Source organism: Dryobates pubescens, chromosome 1 (genome assembly GCF_014839835.1).
Source record: "Dryobates pubescens isolate bDryPub1 chromosome 1, bDryPub1.pri, whole genome shotgun sequence".
Taxonomy (NCBI): Eukaryota; Metazoa; Chordata; class Aves; order Piciformes; family Picidae; genus Dryobates; species Dryobates pubescens.
Window position 1 is genome coordinate 8,451,863 of NC_071612.1, and position 18,596 is coordinate 8,470,458.

The window sequence follows — 18,596 nt, forward strand, 5'->3', positions numbered from 1 at the left end:
TCAGAACCTATACCTATTCCTCCCTAATGTGCTGTGTTTGAATACTGTAAAATCTCAGCACTTCAATTTCCAAGCCTGGAGGCAGGGACAGGCACTGCTAATGTATTTTCTAGCAGAGTTTAACTATGGGTAACTGTGGTGCCAAAACACTAATCCAAAGTTAGCAAAAAAATACTCCTTGGGGCCTGACTGAGCAGTTTCTGAAGCAGGCTGCTTGTACAAACACTTCTGTTGCTGGGAGAGGACGGCTTTGCAAAGTCAAAGACAGATCCTTGTTCTGCATAAATGCAGGAGCTAGAGAATTACATTATGAAGATCTCCCAGATAACTCCTAACAAGCACAGAAGTACTTTGTCCTGTGATTTCTACCTCCTCCTATCAAGCTCAGACGCAGCATGACAGAAAGAAGAACCGAAGCTGTTCTCACCGTTGCTGTCTATGTGGCCGTTGGGCTGGTGGTTATCCACTCTGACCACCGCTTCCTGCCGGTCAGAAAGAGTCCCTTGTGAAGACAAGTAACTTGGCACATCAGGAGGCACAATTGTCTCATCTAGAGCAATGGGAGCAGAGCAATGTCAGTTCCCAATGAGATAAAGGCTTCTGTTTTCAAAGGCATGTAAAATCCTATTTTCAAGAGGGATTGGGGACCAGATCTGTAAGTGGTATTTTCTCTGGGTGCAGTGGAAACTGGACTGCCTAAACATTGCCTTCCCCTTGGCTGCCCCACTCCTCATTTCTCAAAGCTTCAATCTGTGGCATATGGATCTGGTAAAGCTGTTCAAAGTGCTTGCATTTGGCATAGTCAGTATAAGGTAGATGGAGGTGGAAGTGTCTCTTCAGAACAGGTAAATCCTTCCTTTTCCCCTGAAACTCAGAGTACCTCATTTGACTCAAAACTCAGAGTACCTCATTTGACTTGAGTCCTCCGTCTCCCAACGTCATGGGCAAGACTTCTGGACAACAGGGTCTGCATTCCACTTAAGCAGGCAAATCAGTCCCTGCCCCTTAGCTACCACCCTTGGCTTTTTCCATTTTACATTAGGCTATTCAGTTTCCCATGTCACACAAAACCAAGTGAAACCTGACTGTTAGACACAAAGCTCTAGATTTGCAGGACTGAAAAAGGGTCAAAACAGACCCTGCTGACATGACACTGGCTGCAAATGCCAGCAGGGTGGGGGAGTCCTGGACTGCTGTTAGTCTGCTTAACAGTAAGAGCGGGAAAGTTTCTTCTTGCTGCCATACTTATTTCAGCACCAAATTATCCCCTCTGCATATTGGGAGGAAGCAATAAACTACTTCTTTCCTAAAAGATGAGGGATATTCCTAATCAGCAGGGCTGTAACAACTCTTACAGGCAACATGGAAAAAGGGGTTTGAGCTTCCAAGTCCAGTTTCCCAAGTTTTGAATACAAAGCCTTTGAAAATACAGATTCCCAAGAAGTAAGACAGGTTCCCAGCATCATAGGCATAATCCAGACTGCTACTTTGATCCTCCATCACCATAAATGATAACTCTTGAGCCAAAGAAATGGCTGAGACTACTGCCATGTGGAAAAGAACAAGCCAAGGGGAAATGCACCTCTGAATGTGATTCAACATCAAGTGAAAGCTGGTTCCAGCTTTCTGGGCCAAGAGAACCACTGAGATAATCCAACTGCTTTCCCACTGCAGTAGTGTAGCTACCTGAGGTGGGAAGCCAGGAAGCACAAAAGGTCAGAGAAGCCTGAGCAGAAGACTAGAGCTACCTGTGTTGGTGACACTGTATTCCTCACTCTTCTTCCTGGTTTGGTAGATGATGCAGACCCAGACCAGAGACGTCAGCACGATGCTGCACACCACGGCAATGGTGATGATCCCCACAGTGGTACGGTCCTTCCTGCAGCCCAGAGACTGCAGGATGCTCACGTGGCTGTGTGCACGCTCTGTCCCCAGGGTGTTAGACATTTCACAGGTGTATTTCCCAGCATCCTCCAAGACAACGTTCCTAACAATCAGCAGCTGGTTGCCAGAGGTGAAGTGATGCCTTTCCGTCACAATCAGGGGCTGGTCGCCCTTCAGCCAGGTGATGCGGGGAGGTGGGCTCCCTGTGGCTTTGCACTGAAGAGCCACAGTCTCACCTACAGACACAACATGGTCTTCCAATGGATGAATCAAAGATGGTGTCTCTGCAGGAGAGCAAACACAGCAATGAATTCTTAGGGACAGTACTGAAGGCAACAGATGTTCCTGCAGACAAATACACAGCCACGCACTCAGGAGCATGGCAGCTGCAAACAACAGATTTATCAACCACAACTAAGGCCCCACCATAACCATTAAGTATTGCCATTAAGTATTCCCAAACAAAGCAAGCCCTGAGGACAAGGGCCAGTGGCTGACAAACATGAATTGTTTTGCAGGACAAGAGAGAGGGAATGCAATTTCCTTTTGAAGCCGCTTTCCCAGCCAGCAAATAGGGTGCTTGGAGGGGCTTCCTTGGCACAAGAGCAAACATGAGTCACAGCCTCTTCTCCAATTAGCAGGGTATTTATCATTAATTAACTACAGTGACACAACTTGAACCAGACTAATGCAGAGCACTGCCTCTCTGTCCCTCTTCTGTATCTACGACTCCTGAAGAGCTTCAGCAGCAGCCTCTTCCAGCTCCCAGTGCCAGACCGCTCGGTCTCTGGGGGCATTTGCTGCCTCTTACCCAGCACGGTGAGGGTGGCGTTGGCAAGCACAGAGCCAGCAGAGTTCTGGGCCGTGCAGCTGTAGACTCCCATGTCTTCTATCTTCACATCCGTGATGAAGAAGACGTCGTCGTCGGGCATGACGTGCATGCGGCGCTCCCGGGCGGCAGGGAAGTCGGTGCCACCGTCCTTCTGCCAGGCGATCTGCGGCGTGGGGTGGCCCTCGGCGGCACACTCCAGCCGCGCCGTCGTCCCTGTCCGGCTGGTGATGTCGTGGGGAGTTTTGAGAAATGAGGGCAACACTGATAAAGGAAAAAGAAGGAAAAGGGATGAGCGATTCCAGGGGGCAAACATCATCTGGGCCCTTCCGACCAACTTCCTTCCTAAGCAGGAGGTGAAGATGGTAACTGCCCACAGGCCAGAGGACAGCAAACTGCTTCTGCAGGGTGTCTCTAACTGCTGGGAACTAACCCTGTGTTTCTACAGCGCACGCCTGGCTGCAGCACCCGAGAGCCATCCCTACTTGGGATCATTTGAGCTGGGATCAAACCTGTTTGTCTTCTGCAATTAATCTCCTGCAGAGAACTTTCAAGCTCTGCAGTCCCTTTTCTTTGCATCCTTCTGTATTTTCATTTTCCTTTGCACATTTCATGGGGCAAAGACTGTGTCAGAACAGCCAAAGAGAGGCAGCTAAAGTTGTTAAGAACATGCTGAAATGCCTGGCTGGATGGCAGCCATCACAAGCCTGGCACATGCTCTTCATGTGGCATTTCTCAGCATCCACTGAGATGCAAACAGCTGGCATGAAGGGGTAAAGAGTTCCTCACCACCAGGAATGACCCCTCAGGAATAACTGCCTGCCAAATGTGGGTCCCAGAGAATTGTACCAGTTCAGGCTGAGTAAAGGAGTAAGAAAGCAGCTTCCTGCTCACCGTTGACGGTGAGTCGGGCCTTGTTGGAGTAGGTAGAGCCAAAGTGGTTGGTGATGATGCACTGGTAACGCCCTTCGTGGGCAAAGGTGACGTGCCGGAGGTGCAGGATCGTGGTGTACTCCATCACCTCGCCGTCCTTGGCCCGCACGTGGGCAAAGTTCTCAATCTCGGCATTGTGCAGCATCTCGTTGTCCTTCTTCCAGGCAAACATCATGGGGGAGCTGCTGCTGCTGGCAGCTGAGCAGGTGAAACGGATGTCCTTCCCCAGGACAGCCACCGTGGTCTCGGGCTGGATGATGATCTGCGGCTTGGGGAAATCATCTAAGAGAAAAGAGCAGGCACAGTTAGTTCTGTGCTACGAGGGAAGACTGGAGCAGGCAGAGATGCAATGAAAAAGGAGTGTTAGTGAAAGACATTGCACTGCTGCTTTTACATCCACTGTTGCCTGCCCAGGAGAGCAGTTTGCTCTTGCAAAGCACTCCGCCATCCAGACTGGCTCTCCAGTGCAGATGCGTCATGCATGACTCCACTGAATGGCTGCTCTAAGCTATGCCTCTCCTCCTTCTGTCATCAGTGGATTGAGATGGTCACTTATCACAGTATCACTAAGGTTGGAAGAGACCTCAAATTGAGTCCAACCTGTCACCACAGACCTCATGACTAGACCATGGCACTTAGTGTCCTCAAGCACCCATAAGATGCCTAGCTTTCTTCACAGACATAGCTGACACTCAAAAAGGTACTGTGGACTAAATAGAACACCATTCTTTGTACAACTTGTGCATGAAGAGCAATAATGAACTTCAAACTTCACCTCAGGCCTGCATCAGCGTAAAGCAGGAGGGGAGAGCAGAACATTTAAAGAGCTGCAAATGCCACCTCTAGGAATAAATGCTCATGAGCCAGGCAACTGCAGCAGGCACTGTCAAAGCAGAAGCAGCTGTATTTGCCTGTCACCCATCTAGGGTGGAAAGCTGTGCATACACTCTCTCTGCCCTGAAGACTGTTGGTTTTAGCAAGGTTCCAGGCAGATTCATTTATTAGATTTCTACAAATGGTGTAATTTAATATTTGACTAAGGTTTAATTAAACAGCCAGGCCTCTGGAACCAGGAGTACTAGTGCCTGGAGGACTTGGCAGGCGCCAGAGAAGCAAAGCTGTCTTCGCTTTGTGATGTTGCTGTGGGGATGGAGCCTTCAGTTCTCTTCTTCCAGAAGAACACAGCAAGCCTCCCAGACTTGCTCAGAGAGAGGCCACCTAGGTAGAGCCCTACCACTCTAGGATCAAGAGGGACATGGGACAGCAGCTGGAACAAAGCTTTTGCTCCATGTTCAATGCAAATCGTGCATTCAACTTAGTTAACTAAGTGTTTTCAAAAGCTCGTTTTCCCTTCAGCAAACAGCCATGTGCAGCTCCACCCCGGACCCACACTAGTTGGCTCCACAGCATGAGGTTTGGCTCACCAAACCAGTCTTTATTTTGCTGAATGTTTGTGCAGCATCCCTTTGGCCTCCCCACTGATCATTTACATTTCTTTGCTTTAGCAGAGAGGTAGTAAATGTTTGTGAGTGCTGGGTATCACGTAAAGCTGCCCTGCAACCACAGCTCAGGTGCAGAGTGTTGGAAAAACAGCAGTAGGTGCTGTTCAGAAGGAAAAACAACTGCAGGAGAAAAGGAAGATTGTACTTCAACTGTTAGCTGTGGGTTAGTTCCTGGGTAATGCCTTACTGGCCCCCAAAATGGAGCTGTGATGGAGAGATTCTCCACTGCTTTTGGTTTTTTACACCCCTTTGTTATTTCCAAGAGGGAGAAAAGATGAGCAAAGAACACAAAGCTACACAAAGAGCTCTGAACACTGCAGTGAAAAGAAAAAGCAGTAACTATAGCTGCAGCCTTGGTCCTATCAAACCAAGACGACTGGGGAAGTCTCTGTGCAGCCCCATCTGGATCTGGAGCCCCTGAGGAACACACCAGACGCCGTGTGGTTTTAGTGGGAAATAAATTGTAGCCAATGACAAATTTCTAAAATGCAGGCTTGGGCTTCCTTTGATCCCAATGAATGACAAAACAAAACAGAAACCCTCTCATAATAACACGCCAGTAGGCAAAGAAAATGTTTCCCAAGTGAGTCCTACCCTTTGCACAACCTCAAAAGGCACAGGCAAGACTTACCACACACAAAACTTTCTGGCAGGATGGCAAAAATGCTTTTGCTTTTTAGTGACTCGGGATGGGCGCAGGTGGCCACCACAGAGGACTGCAGCTCCTTCTCCACTAACCACTGGGGCAACCATTTCAGCTGGCAATCGCAGAGGAAGCTGTCACTGTTGATGTGGCTGCAGGGAAACAAAACCAACACGAGCCTGCTGTGAGTCCTGCACGGAGAGAAGGCTGGAAAGTTCACAGCACTTTCATGTTAGACACATTCCACCCTCCTCCCCAGCGCGGGTGCAAGGCAAAAAAGGGACTGCAGGGGTGTGCTCGAGGTACTAAGGATGTTAAACATGTAACACATTTAAACAGCATTTCATGTCCACAGAGCAGCCCACTCCTGTACTCCAGTGACACTTCCTAGAGCCTTATCTTTATTAACCAACTTCCAGAGCGAGCCCCAGGATCAGAGAAGCAATGCCATCCCTGGCTTAAGTGAGAGAAACCGGGGCAGACCGTCTACAAAGGGGACATGCAGCAGGAGCACAAGTCCACAATACAGCCTATCCTGCTCCCATTTCTCATTCAGTAAACCATGCTTGCTCCGTGCTTTGAGTATCTTTGGTGGGGACTCAATTCAGGACTTTATTACTGAGCAGTGATAGGATGCCCACTGTAAGACCTTTAGTTCCTTCAGTGGCCAGCACCAGAGGAATAAGTGGAGAGGGCCCTGCCTGCTTTCTGTAAGGCAGGGTGTTTGCACAGCAGCATCTCCAGGGAGAAGAGGTGAGGCTGACTTTGTGTTTACTGATTAACAGGAGCAGTGGAAGAGAAATGACCAAAGACATTTGTGTAAGCCCAATACAAACAGTGACTAGTGTGGAAAGCAAGAGAGAGAAACACTCCTCAGCATCCTAACAGTAACTTAGCACCTTTGTTAGCAAAGGGCTGTGAAAAAGGCCAATCAAGGGGGAGCCTCGGGTATCTTCTAAAAAATGCCCCTGGTCCCACTGTGGCTCAGCGTAGCCAGTGACAAACTGCAAGTTGATACCAACAGGGAATTCATACTTTGGTCTGGTTTGGTCCAAGATCCTAGGAATGCCATCAAATGGTTTGATCCCTCAAATGGAATGTGAGGATGCCTCAGACACTGGGAAAATGGCCCCTGTCCTGCAATACTGAAGTTGTGCAAGAGCAGGGTATCAGGAGCACAGCAGAACCCCAGCTCCAAAACTCTGTTGCAAGATGATGTGACTCCCATTTCTCTACCTGATAATCCTGGCAAATCCTGAAGTATGAAACTAGCCAGGAAAGGGGGAAAGAAGGAAATGGACTCAGTAGGGAGGAAATATGGGAATACAGGGATCTGAATCTCCAAAGTTGTGCACTTTGCTGTCCTAGAAAGATGTGCAGCCCCTAATACATGTGATGGCACAAAAACTGCTGGCTGGTTGGCACAGGTCAGAGACCCCTTAGTGTTTAGGACACCAGTATGATGCATTCTGCACATGCATGTTCCCTATCTGAATGCCACCTTCTCCATGGTGTAAAGGATCCTTTCACAATGTCTGGGATCCCATGAGCTCCTCTCTAGTAAGATCAATCTTTCACCTCAATTTTGCTTCTAAAGCCTAACACTGATCTTATTCATCCCCCAGACACTGGTGTAAAATGTCACTGCCAACCCCCATCACCCAATTCCCATTTGCAACATCAGAAGAATCTGAACTTGCCCAAAGACCAAATAACTGATTTCTTCTTCCACAGACACTGTACTACTCCAAGTGCAGCAATGCACTGACAGTGGATTAAAAATTTATGGTGGAGAAAAGGAAACCAGGCAAGACTGGAAACAGTATCTGATAACAGTGCAGAGAGCAGCCTGGAGCACAAGCAGCAGCTCTGATAACACAGCCATATTTTTACACCAGAAGGCTGGCTGACAAGTGGATGCAGTTCAAATGGTGCTTATCACCGTGTGTGGACCCTAAACATAGGTACAGCAAAGGAGCAGATGGGCCACTGGGAATTAAATTAGTGGTGTGAAGGAGAGATGGCAAAGAGGACCAGGGCTGGACTTCCTGAGCAGAGATGAATAATTGCACAGATGTGAACCTGCTGGAAGAACGTGTCCCAGTGATCTAGTTTCACTCACTATTAAATGCAAGATGTTCCCCCGGCATCTACATCTACTCATGTGTAAAAATACCCTGCAGAGGAGGACAGAGGGGAGGAGGAAATAAATGAGTGGTAAAATGGATAGCACCCCATTGGCAGCAACGTGCTGCTCCTCACGTCCAGGGCGAGAAGGATCCCTGCCTCCCTTCCCGGGCTGCACGCTCCTTTCACTTACAGCTGCCGCAGGCTCTTCATCTTGGCGAAGGCATCCGCCTGGATCGAGCGGATGGCGTTATCCCCGAGGTTCCTGCAAACACAACCAAAGGCAACCTCAGCAAAGGGCTGTGACAAAGCCCTTTACCCCCTTACTGGTTGATAGTAGGCTGAACATGAGCCAGCAGTGTGCCCAGGTGGCCAAGAAGGCCAATGGCATCCTGGCCTGCATCAGGAACAGTGTGGCCAGCAGGAGCAGGGAGGTCATTCTGCCCCTGTACTCAGCACTGGTTAGGCCGCACCTTGAGTCCTGTATCTAGTTCTGGGCCCTTCAGTTTAGGAAAGATGTTGAGTTGCTGGAATGTATCCAGAGAAGGGCAACAAAGCTGGGGAGGGGTTTGGAGCACAAGCCCTATGAGGAGAGGCTGAGGGAGCTGGGGTTGATTAGCCTGGAGAAGAGGAGGCTCAGGGGAGACCTTATTGCTCTCTACAACTACCTGAAGGGAGGGGGGGGCTCCCTTCAGGTGGGGGTTGGTCTCTCCTCCCAGGCAACCAGCACCAGAACAAAAGGACACAGTCTCAAGCTGCACCAAGGGAGGTTTAGGCTGGATGTTAGGAAGAAATTCTTCATGGAAAGAGTGACTGGCTATTGGAATGGGCTGCCCAGGGAGGTGGTGGAGTCACCATCACTGGAGTTGTTTAAGAAGAGACTGGATGGGAAGCTTGGTGCCATGGTTTAGTTGATTAGATGGTGTTGGATGATAGAGTGGACTCGATCTCCAAGGTCTCTTCCAACCTGGTTAATTCTATTCTATTCTCCCTGTTCAAGCAGTGACTCCAGCAGCAGGTGATTTGGTAGCTCCTTGCTAAGGCCACATGCACTTGCAGCTCATGGAAATGATTTTTCTTCCACAAAACACTTTAGCACTGAGTAAGCAGTGCCCAACAACAGTCAACCAACAAAGATCATGGGAATAAACCCCCAAGTCATTCTTCTCACTACATTTTCTCAGTCTCAGCTACCTCCATCATCCATAGCTTAGAAATTCTTCCACCCCCTCAATAACCCAAGATAGTCAGGAATGCTGTATCCCAGGCTAGACCTTCAGCAAACACAAAGAAAGCAAATACTTGCACTAAAGGACATCTGAGCAGTTATTCGAAAGTGACTTTGAGAGGATATTGTGTTCCAGAACCACTGCCATGTTTCCACAGGAAGGTATTCTTAAAAGCTCCCCTCACAACTGCTGCTAATTACAAAATTTGCTTCTCCTCTGAGAGAGGATAATGTCAGAAGTAGGGCTTAAGCCTACTAAGTGTAGGACAGACAAGCACTGCTTGCAGAGGAAGATCTCAGTAGAGCATCACTAAGGGAATCTTTATCTGGGAGCACATCCACAGTTAGGCAGCCCCTAGCCCCTCAGTGTGCTCTCAATGGTCATAACACTTCATACCATCAACAGCCAGTAAAACATCTAGAGCAAAATCACAAATACTTTAACTTAATTCAGAAAGGAAGTTACTCATGAATCACTGCTGGAGTCATCAGCCCTGGGATACACACACACACAAAATTAGACAGCAGCAGCCAAAATTTCCTCCTTGCAAATCGCTCCACGGCAGTTGTGCTGAACGGGGACGTTCAGTGGCTGCACCATAGGCTGTCACTTGCAGCGTGTGTCACTGCCAGAGCCCAGATGGAGGAGGAAGTAGGGGCAAGGGAAAAGGAGAGAGGGCTACATCTGAAAGAGCCTCTTTCCATCGTTAACAGCCTGCAGAGGAGCAATGTGCAAGTCAAGGCAACACTTATCCAAGGACAAATCACAGAACTGAGAGCAGGCAGATTTGCCATATGCTCTACAACTTTGTTCCTGGCACAAAAAAAGGCCAAAGTTGAGGCGGACTTATAATGAGAAGGAAGCAGGTGGCCCCCACAAATGGACTGGCTTCTCAGTTTACAAAGACACTATTAAATTGCTAGCAGATCTCTCAAGCAGCTACTTTTGGCAGACCCCCCCCCTTCCCGAACTCTGAGGCAGGGTGGGTTACTCACAGGTGCTCCAGGGCCTCCAACCCTGAGAACGCTTTCTTGGCCACCGACTTGATCTTGTTTCCAAACAGAGTTCTGCAGTTTCCAAACATCCAGTGCCAGATAAACAGAAAGAAAAATGGGGAAAGAGGGGGCAGAAAAAGAAGGAACACAATTAGTGTGGCTTTATCTGATATGTGCACTCAGTGCAAGCCCTGGGAAACCTGAACTGCACAGAGATTAAGAGGGCTGAAGCACACTCGCTTTCCCACTCCTGAAATTAAATCCTGTTATCTGTATTTGAATTTAATAGTGATGACAGCACAAAAGGGAATGTGTGATATCATGTAAAAAGGCAACTTTGCTCCAGTGCTCGGAAACCAGCTTGCTGAGTAACAGAAGGTCCCCTCTATTCTTTGCAGGCTGGCTGTGAGCAGAATTAAGTTCAGTGACAGTTTAACAAGATTTTGGTCTCTCCCTGCAACACTTTCCATTTCTGACTTCTTCCCAGATACTAGGAGTGGTAGTTTATTCACTGCTGCTTGGCCTGAATGGACATCCACACACAAGAGGGCTGTCCCCTGGCTGCACAGCACATTTATTCAGCAGCTAGCTGACTTCCTTCTTAGCCTATCATTAATACAACAGCAAAGCAGCATACTGCAATAAAGAACAGCTGAGTGGTAAATTCCAAGTGGCAAAAGGAAGAAAAGTCAAGGTAATGTACAGAGCTGAGGAGCGTGCTGGTATCCGTGACCAGAGTCAGCAGACAGTGCTATGCAGTAGCAAGAGGGGAGCTATCAGCAGGGAACAGCCAGCTGGAGCACTCACAGCCCAGCTCCCATGTGCAGAGGAACAGTTTACTACAAATATTGACCAGTGGGGATCGATCAGGGGCAGGGCTCACACAAAATGGATGGTCTCCTCACCTGCTTTCATACAACATCAACTACTGTCATCCATCAGAAAATGCTTTCCTTCCCCAAGATCTGCCTATGGTTTATCTTCCAGGTGCACCTTTTATCACCACCTGTTTCATGTGGTGTCCAATGCAAGTCATCACTAACACCTCAAGCGAAAAACTGACACATCTGGTCCTGTGGCTGAGTTTTCCTTCAGGATTTCTTCCTTCAATATAGGGTGCAACCCATATCTGCACCCCAAAAGTCTCTGAAACTCCCACTGCTCGCACCAGCTAGGGAAAGGAGGCCGAGGTACAAGATGAAGCCATGTGCAGCCATTATGTGAGCAAGTACATTTTGTAGGGGCCTCTCAGGGCTTCCCACAAAGTACCTCCCAATGTCTCACCACTGGCATCTAGAAAACTCACTTTCTGTGTGGATGGAGCAGTGGATGCCACAATGGGTTCAAAAGAGAATTTGGGCTCATCATGCTGTCAGGACAGTGAGGACAGACTGGATCACAATCTGTCCTTGCAGCCTGTTGTCTTCAGAAAGAATCTGGGTGCCTGGTACTGGACAACACTATGATGCTGACTAGGTCCTCACCAGATTAATCACCTTGAGGGCAGTATTGCTGGATCAATCACCCTAATTCTTGAGCAGACAGGAAAGGTCCATCACTCCTAGGTCCAAACAAAAGGTCTGTGGCCCCAGAATTACAAATCATACCGTTCCAGAGCAAAACACAACCAAACACTTGGATTTCAGGCAAAGCCACCTCCCAGCCTCCACAGTGAGACACATGCTTGAAGCCCTTCCTTAGGGACAGAGTTAAACTTGGTACAAAACCACAGCTGAGTGTTCAGAGCTGTGTCCCTCCATTAATTATTTGGTTTGAGGAAAGAATGAAGACAGCTATCGAAGGCATGCTGGAGGCTGATTAAAGGCTCCACACAGCTGCAACCTGCTCTATCGACATTTCCCTTTTAAATAGCTACAGTGAGCATTGCTGGGCTCCTTGTTCCAAACCCAGGGCATCAGAGGTCCTATTTATTGCATGAGAGTGCATGAGGCTTTTTGCTCTGCGTTAAGTACCCCAAGCACCAAAGGATGTGAGCAATCGTGTGTGCCATCATTTGGTAAAAGGGATGCTGTATTAATGAAGGCTTTGAAAAATCCATTAGAGTGATTAATATGGTAAATAAGTCACTATATGCAAACTCTGGTCATATGGCTGCATCCAGTCACACTGGTTTCTGCAGGCATATTCCTAAATGAGAGTGTTGTGCCAAGCTTGGGTTTGGTAACAGGGGATTTCTGTTTGTTGTTTACAGTGGATCTTGGACTTTGAAAATTGGACATACAGATTATAGAATCATAGAGTCATTTTGGTTGGAAAAGACCTTTAAGATCATCAAGTCCAACCTTCTGGAGCCCCTGTTACAGAAGGATCTGGACGTGCTGGAATGAGTCCAGAGAAGGGCCACAAGGATGATTAGGGGGCTGGAGCACTTCTCCTGTGAGGGCAGACAGAGAGTTGGGGCTGTTCAGTCTGGAGAAGGCTCTGAGGAAACCCTCTTGTGGCCTTCCAGTATCTGAAGGGGGGCTACAAGAAAGCTGGGGAGGGACTTTTTAGGGTGACAGGGAGTGATAGGACTAGGGGGAATGGTGCAAAACTAGAAATGGGTAGATTCAGATTGGATGTTAGGAAGAAGTTCTTCCCCATGAGGATGGTGAAACACAAACAGGTTGCCCAGGGAGGTGTGGAAGCCTCATCCCTGGAGGTTTTTGTAGCCAGGCTGGATGTGGCTCTGAGCAACCTGCTCTAGTGTGAGGTGTCCCTGCCGATGGCAAGGGGGTTGGAACTAGATGATCCTTGAGGTCCCTTCCAACCCTAACAATTCTAGGATTCTGTAACTATCTATTGTATCTATTTACTTATCTGTGCATAGATAAGCACAGATGGAGATGTGAATGTACAGACCAGTTGCAGAGGTGCATACAATGTTATGGCCCTACACACGAGAAATACATAAGGCACAAGTAACAAAGCCATGCCCCAGCAAACTCATTCAAACCATTAAGCCTTTCAAATTTCACCTAACCACATCTCCAGTTCTGCGATGGTTTGAACCCAGCGGCCCCCTTCAAAGGGCTGTGGCACACTGGAATGCAAAGACAGAGGAATGCAGCTCCAAAGGAGCCTGCTGCAGCCCAGGGCGGCTCCTCCGCTGTCGGCGGGGCCGGGCCGGGCCGAGCGATCTCCCCGGTGATTGCACAAGTGTAATTACACACCAGGCACGCAATTCATTAGAAAGCAGCATTTTCTCCTCCAGCCAGTTTTGCACCTGCAGGAGGATCTCCGCCGCTGAGTGAGCCATCAAAAAAACCCAGTTACGTTTAGCAGCTTGAATAATTAGGAAACTCCTTGTTCCCCGGCGATTCCACTGATGCTTTTTATGCTTCGCCGCTCCTCCACTCCCTCTTTCTTGAAGCAACATTTTAATTTAGGCCTGTGCTTTCCATCCTGGAGAGCTTCATATATAATTCAGAGAAGGCTAAAGTGGCTGGGCTCCCCACCTCTCAGTTTAACACCTTCATTTCACTGAACAACCCTCTCTGTGCTAAATCCTTTCAGAGGCTAATCTGTGCCAGATCAAAGGGGAACGGCTTTTAAGGCAATCTCCACAGAGCTGAGGTGATTATTAATTCATTGGAAGGTCTCCTCTGAAGTGCCCATTTGTTTTTTGTATGCTAATGCATTTAAAGCCGGTTGACAGTTTAAACACAGACCCTAAATCATGGGGCGAAATGTTTGCTGTAAAGGCTGATATTTACCAAAACCACCCCACCAAAAACCCAACACAAAGCTTGCCACTCACTTCAGCCTCAGATGAAATTACAAGTTTGGGATTCACGTACTGCTGAGCTAAACCAGACCTGAACAGATCTCTTTGACAGTGACCACTCCCAATGTCCCTAAACGCCTCAGAAAATAGAATTACATGATCACGTATTCTGAGGTGTTTTGTAGCCTTAAACTCTGGCTGACAATGAACAACCCCAGCCACCTGTCTGTCCCACAGCAGGTTCACTCTGTTAGGTAATCAAATCACTCCTGTCTGCACAAGACAACCTGATCCAGATGCTCTTTTAGGCTATGAAAATTGCTGCAATCTCCCCTCCACACCCCTGTGATCAACTAGACTCAGAACTGGCCTGAGTCCACATCCAACAAAACACCTGAAAAAAAAGAATGCAATGCTGGCTTCTTTGGGCTCTCACGAGGCTTGCTGCATCCTTTGCTACCGGTGGCCCAAGGCTGGCCATCTAAGCTGTTCCTTGTGCTGGATGATAAACATCACACCAGGCCAAGGCTATTTCACAGGGGAGCAAAAGCTGCTCTGCCCACAGCTCCAAACACACAACCCGCACAACCCCGCAGGCTGCCTCTGCTCCCTTCCTTCCTCCTGCTCTTTGCTGTGCCTCCTGGCCTCTGCCTGACCCCCACAACTCATCAGCGCTCATTTCTCCTGGCTGTGAGTCAATCCTTTTGCTGAACTCTTTCCTTCAACGCTGTCTCCTCTGCCTTTTTCACCCCTCTGGTGTTGTTTGCACCCAGCATTTGTAACATCCCAGTCACTTGAGACCACCACTTTTGCTGCCGAGCCAGGGGCCACATTGGAAGAATGACTTATGGTGAACGTCCCACCAGGGCAGCTTGCTCTCTCTGCTTCTTTCCTCCACTTTCCCTCCCTTGTCAAAGCAGCACTACAGACTCAGTCCTACAGCCTGCAAAACCCTCTGGGCAAAGCCTCTGCTCCCACTATGCTTTCTGGCTGCTCACATGGTTTCACTGGTTTCTTCACACAACCCAAAAGCTTCAGCAACTGCAGCCAAGGATTCTCCCACCCACCACATCTGCTCCTCTGCCTTTTTTCCTAGCAACTCGTGGGAAGATTTCCCAATTTCATGTGCACAGTGATTCTTACTGGCCTCTCTCACACTTCTTCTACCTCTCTCCAAGTCTAACTCTTGAAGTCCCCCTTTGCTTTCTGACTCACCTCACTTTACTCCCAGCTACACCTTGGTTCCTCTCTCCTCGGATCCAGCGACTCCCCTCAATCAAATGCCATCTATGTCTGTGACTTCAAATTCTCCATCCTAGCATTACATCTCCACGAATCCTGCCACGGCTCTTCCCACTCCCCACAGGAGCCTCTGATGAGAGCATGACAATATACCGCCTGCCAGGAGTCATTCCAGCCATCTGCTATCCATCGAGGTACTTTTACTGCACCTCTGGCTGCGCCATCTCAGCATCAGAGACAGCGTGATGGGGGGTGCTGAGAACTCAAACAAAGGCAAGAGGTAATGATTAGAAGGACGCTTGGTTTGTCACAAGCCATCAGAGGCTTCAGTGACAGGGCTGATTTATATCGCTGATTTCAGATAGAATAGGAGCAGGCACAGAGCAATGTGAAAACACTTGCAAAGGCCAAGCCAGCTATAAACATTTGCAGGGCGCATGCTTGCCTTAGGTTTCTTTTCATCTCCTTAAGAGCCTATGCCCCATGGTGCCTTTTATTGTCACTGCACATGGAAGCAAGCCCAAAAGATCGCTCTCAGACGGAGTATCCCACAGAAAGGAATCCTGTTTCAATCCTCTGTTGCAACAGGAAATGGGGGGATTCTGCTCCGCTGTTTACTGTGACTTGCTGCGTCAATCGGTGCTCTGCTGAAGACTGCGAGGGGGCTTTTGTGCTGCTGTTTGCTTTCAGAAACGAGAAACAGTTATGCTGAAGCCTATACAGCAAAACAACTGAAGCTTCTCTCTCCTGTGCCTGAACTACAGTATGTTGCACTGTGTGTTATGGCTTTAGAAGGCCCATGAGCAGGGCTATCATCACCTCCTGGCTGCTTAGAAGTGTTTGATAGCCACATCTGCACGCTTGCAGCGAGCCTGCAAAGCGACCCCCTCTCAGATTTGCTGTTGATTTTTATCTTGTTCCAAAGGGAGGAAGGCTGTTGCATGGAAGAGACCCACCCCACACAACACAACTGCTCTGAGGAACTTCAAGCCCAGGGATACTCACAGCTTGCTCAGGTTTTCTAGGCCTGTAAAGGCTCCGTTGGTATCTTCTATTGTGCCTGAGATGTCATTGTGGTCCAGTTCCCTGTGGAGAGGACAGGAGAGAGCTCATGATCATAGTGTCATAGTATCAGTCAGGGTTGGAAGGGATCACAAGGATCATCTAGTTCCAACCCCCCTGCCATGGGCAGGGACACCCCACACTAGATCAGCCTGGCCAGAGCCTTGTCCAGCCTGGGCTTAAACACCTCCAGGGACAGTGCCCCAACCACCTCCCTGGACAACCCATTCCAGGGCTTCACCACTCTCATGGTGAAGAACTTCCTCCTCACGTCCAGCCTGAATCTCCCCACCTCCAGCTTCATTCCATTCCCCCTAGTCCTATCACTACCTGATATCCTGAGCAGTCCCTCCCCAGCCTTCTTGTAGGCCCCCACGATCAGTGTCTTAGTCGTACACTCATTGTTAAAAACAAATGCAAGGAAGTTTTGAGAATGCCACACGAAGAGCTTCCCATTTTCTCTTGGCACTCATCACAAAAGGAGAGTCCTGCAGCAAGGCAGCACTAAATACTTTTCCTGCACTAACCCATGATGAGATGGTGCATTCCAAGAAGAGCCCTGGCTTCTTCCTAGCTGAAACCCTCTGAGACAGCAGCAATAGCAGAGAGCTACTTTAACAAGCAGGCTTCGGTCCTCCTCTAACTCTGTGCAACCAAACAAAAGGAGGGAACAGAAAACAAAGACCCAAAACTAAACTGGAGGAAACAGCTCTCCTTAAATGCCACTGTTGTGAATTGAGATAACTTTGGCTCTTCCAATGTATGCATGTATTTGGCTATAGCTGTACCTTAGGAAGATGACTTGGTGCATTTTCTGTGAAGCTGCATTTTACTCTATCAGTGAACTTGAAAGCTCAAAGGAAAGCACCACCATCCCCACACCAACCTAACCTGCTCTGCATAACCAATTTTTATTTCTTCTTTTCAAGGGCAAGAATTCCTTTTTCAGAGTCAGCTTCTTTCAGCTGTCAAACTGACCATCAATTACAAGACTCAAAGAAGTCTGAATAAAACCAAGCACACAGAACAAACATAGGGATCCACAAAAGCTGTTTAAACAGTCTGTTTAAAAATCCTTCCCTCCTAGCTTTAATTCCAGCTAGCCATGAATACCCAGCAACAGAGACAGAAATTTATCATTTCTAATGTTAAGTAAAAAGAAAGACAGAATAAACAGGCTTTGTTGGTTTTGTGACATCACTCTGGTTTAAAACCACCAACAAAGCAAACCTAACCACCCAGATAACCCCCCAACCCCTCAGGTGCTCCTTTTGCACCTTTTGAAGATTATCATCAGAACATTTCCAGTTTAAAAATACTAAGAAAAACCAAGGGAAAAAAAAACCCAAACCCAAAGCCCTCTGCATTTTACAGCATTCCAGACATGGGCATCACAGTGCAGCACAAACACACAACAGTCCATGAGAGCACCGATTTCAAATGCCCAGTTTCAATAGCTGCCATGGTTTCCCTCAGCCATGATGGGGCTGAGACTTTGACTCTTGGTACCGAAGCTGCTTCAGTCTTTGCTGGCTTCTCAGCTTTGCTGTGTGAACTAAAGATGTGAAGGGACATGGCCAGAAGCCACAAGTTCTGTTTCTCAGCTGGCTTCAGCGTGTGACCTGACTCTTCCATCCCTGGGGAACCCTGGCCTTAGCCAGCATCATTGTGGATGTCAGGGTGATTGTGGGTTGATGGATAAAAACTTAACATCCCCATGGGGTGTGGGCACACATAATGCTGTGGTGGCATAAGACACAAGTCCAGGAGATACACTTTGATGTGCTGACATTGTCAGGACTATCTGAGTGGGCCAGGAACAAATACATGCTCCTGGAACTAAGTTTCTGCATCTCCTCTATGGTTGCCAAGCCAATGCCTGTTGTTCTGTTTGGTTTTTAAGAGCAAATCCCTTCTCAGACATTTCTCCTCTTCGGTTCCACCACAGGCTACTGGTCTTTGGACCAGCAACGTTTTCCCATGGCAGAGACAGACAAGTGGGATCAGCCTGCAGGAGCTCTCTGACACACACTTTTATTAATTGACTGCCACACATTGTGTTTTCTTGAGAAAAGGAAAAGAAAATGGTATTGCTTGTTCATCCAGAGGCAACTCAAAGGTTTAGTGTTAGAAAGGAGGAATAAAAACCTTTTAACAAATGAGTGAAAATAGAGAGAGGGGGGAAAAAAGAGTGGGGTATTTTGGCAAAGCTCTCTTTGTATTCAAACTCCTCTCCCAGCCCCTGTTGCCAATTTCCTATTCTTTCTGGCTGGCTGAGCTTGAATGCTAGCAGCCTTGTTAATCATTGTGCTCGGAGGTCTCTGAGCCTGACCTCTATTTGAATAGCTCCACATTTCAGCAGTTTCACACCCACCAAAGGCTCCCCAACAATAGCCCATAATTAAAGCACGCTCGGGTCTTTT

At 48.2% G+C, this 18,596-nt stretch overlaps 1 protein-coding gene across 1 annotated transcript in view; it reads right to left on the minus strand.

Annotated features, from left to right (window-relative positions):
- LRIG1 (leucine rich repeats and immunoglobulin like domains 1) overlaps nucleotides 1–18,596 on the minus strand; it is a 97,815-nt gene that overhangs the window by 2,687 nt on the left and 76,532 nt on the right. The window contains exons 9-16 of the mRNA XM_054167845.1: nucleotides 16,117–16,197; nucleotides 10,143–10,214; nucleotides 8,112–8,183; nucleotides 5,780–5,943; nucleotides 3,608–3,928; nucleotides 2,696–2,977; nucleotides 1,749–2,168; nucleotides 428–550 (exon numbers count right to left, since the gene is read on the minus strand). Of these exons, the coding sequence (XP_054023820.1) occupies nucleotides 428–550; nucleotides 1,749–2,168; nucleotides 2,696–2,977; nucleotides 3,608–3,928; nucleotides 5,780–5,943; nucleotides 8,112–8,183; nucleotides 10,143–10,214; nucleotides 16,117–16,197 (1,535 nt within the window). The remainder of the gene's footprint in view (nucleotides 1–427; nucleotides 551–1,748; nucleotides 2,169–2,695; nucleotides 2,978–3,607; nucleotides 3,929–5,779; nucleotides 5,944–8,111; nucleotides 8,184–10,142; nucleotides 10,215–16,116; nucleotides 16,198–18,596) is intronic.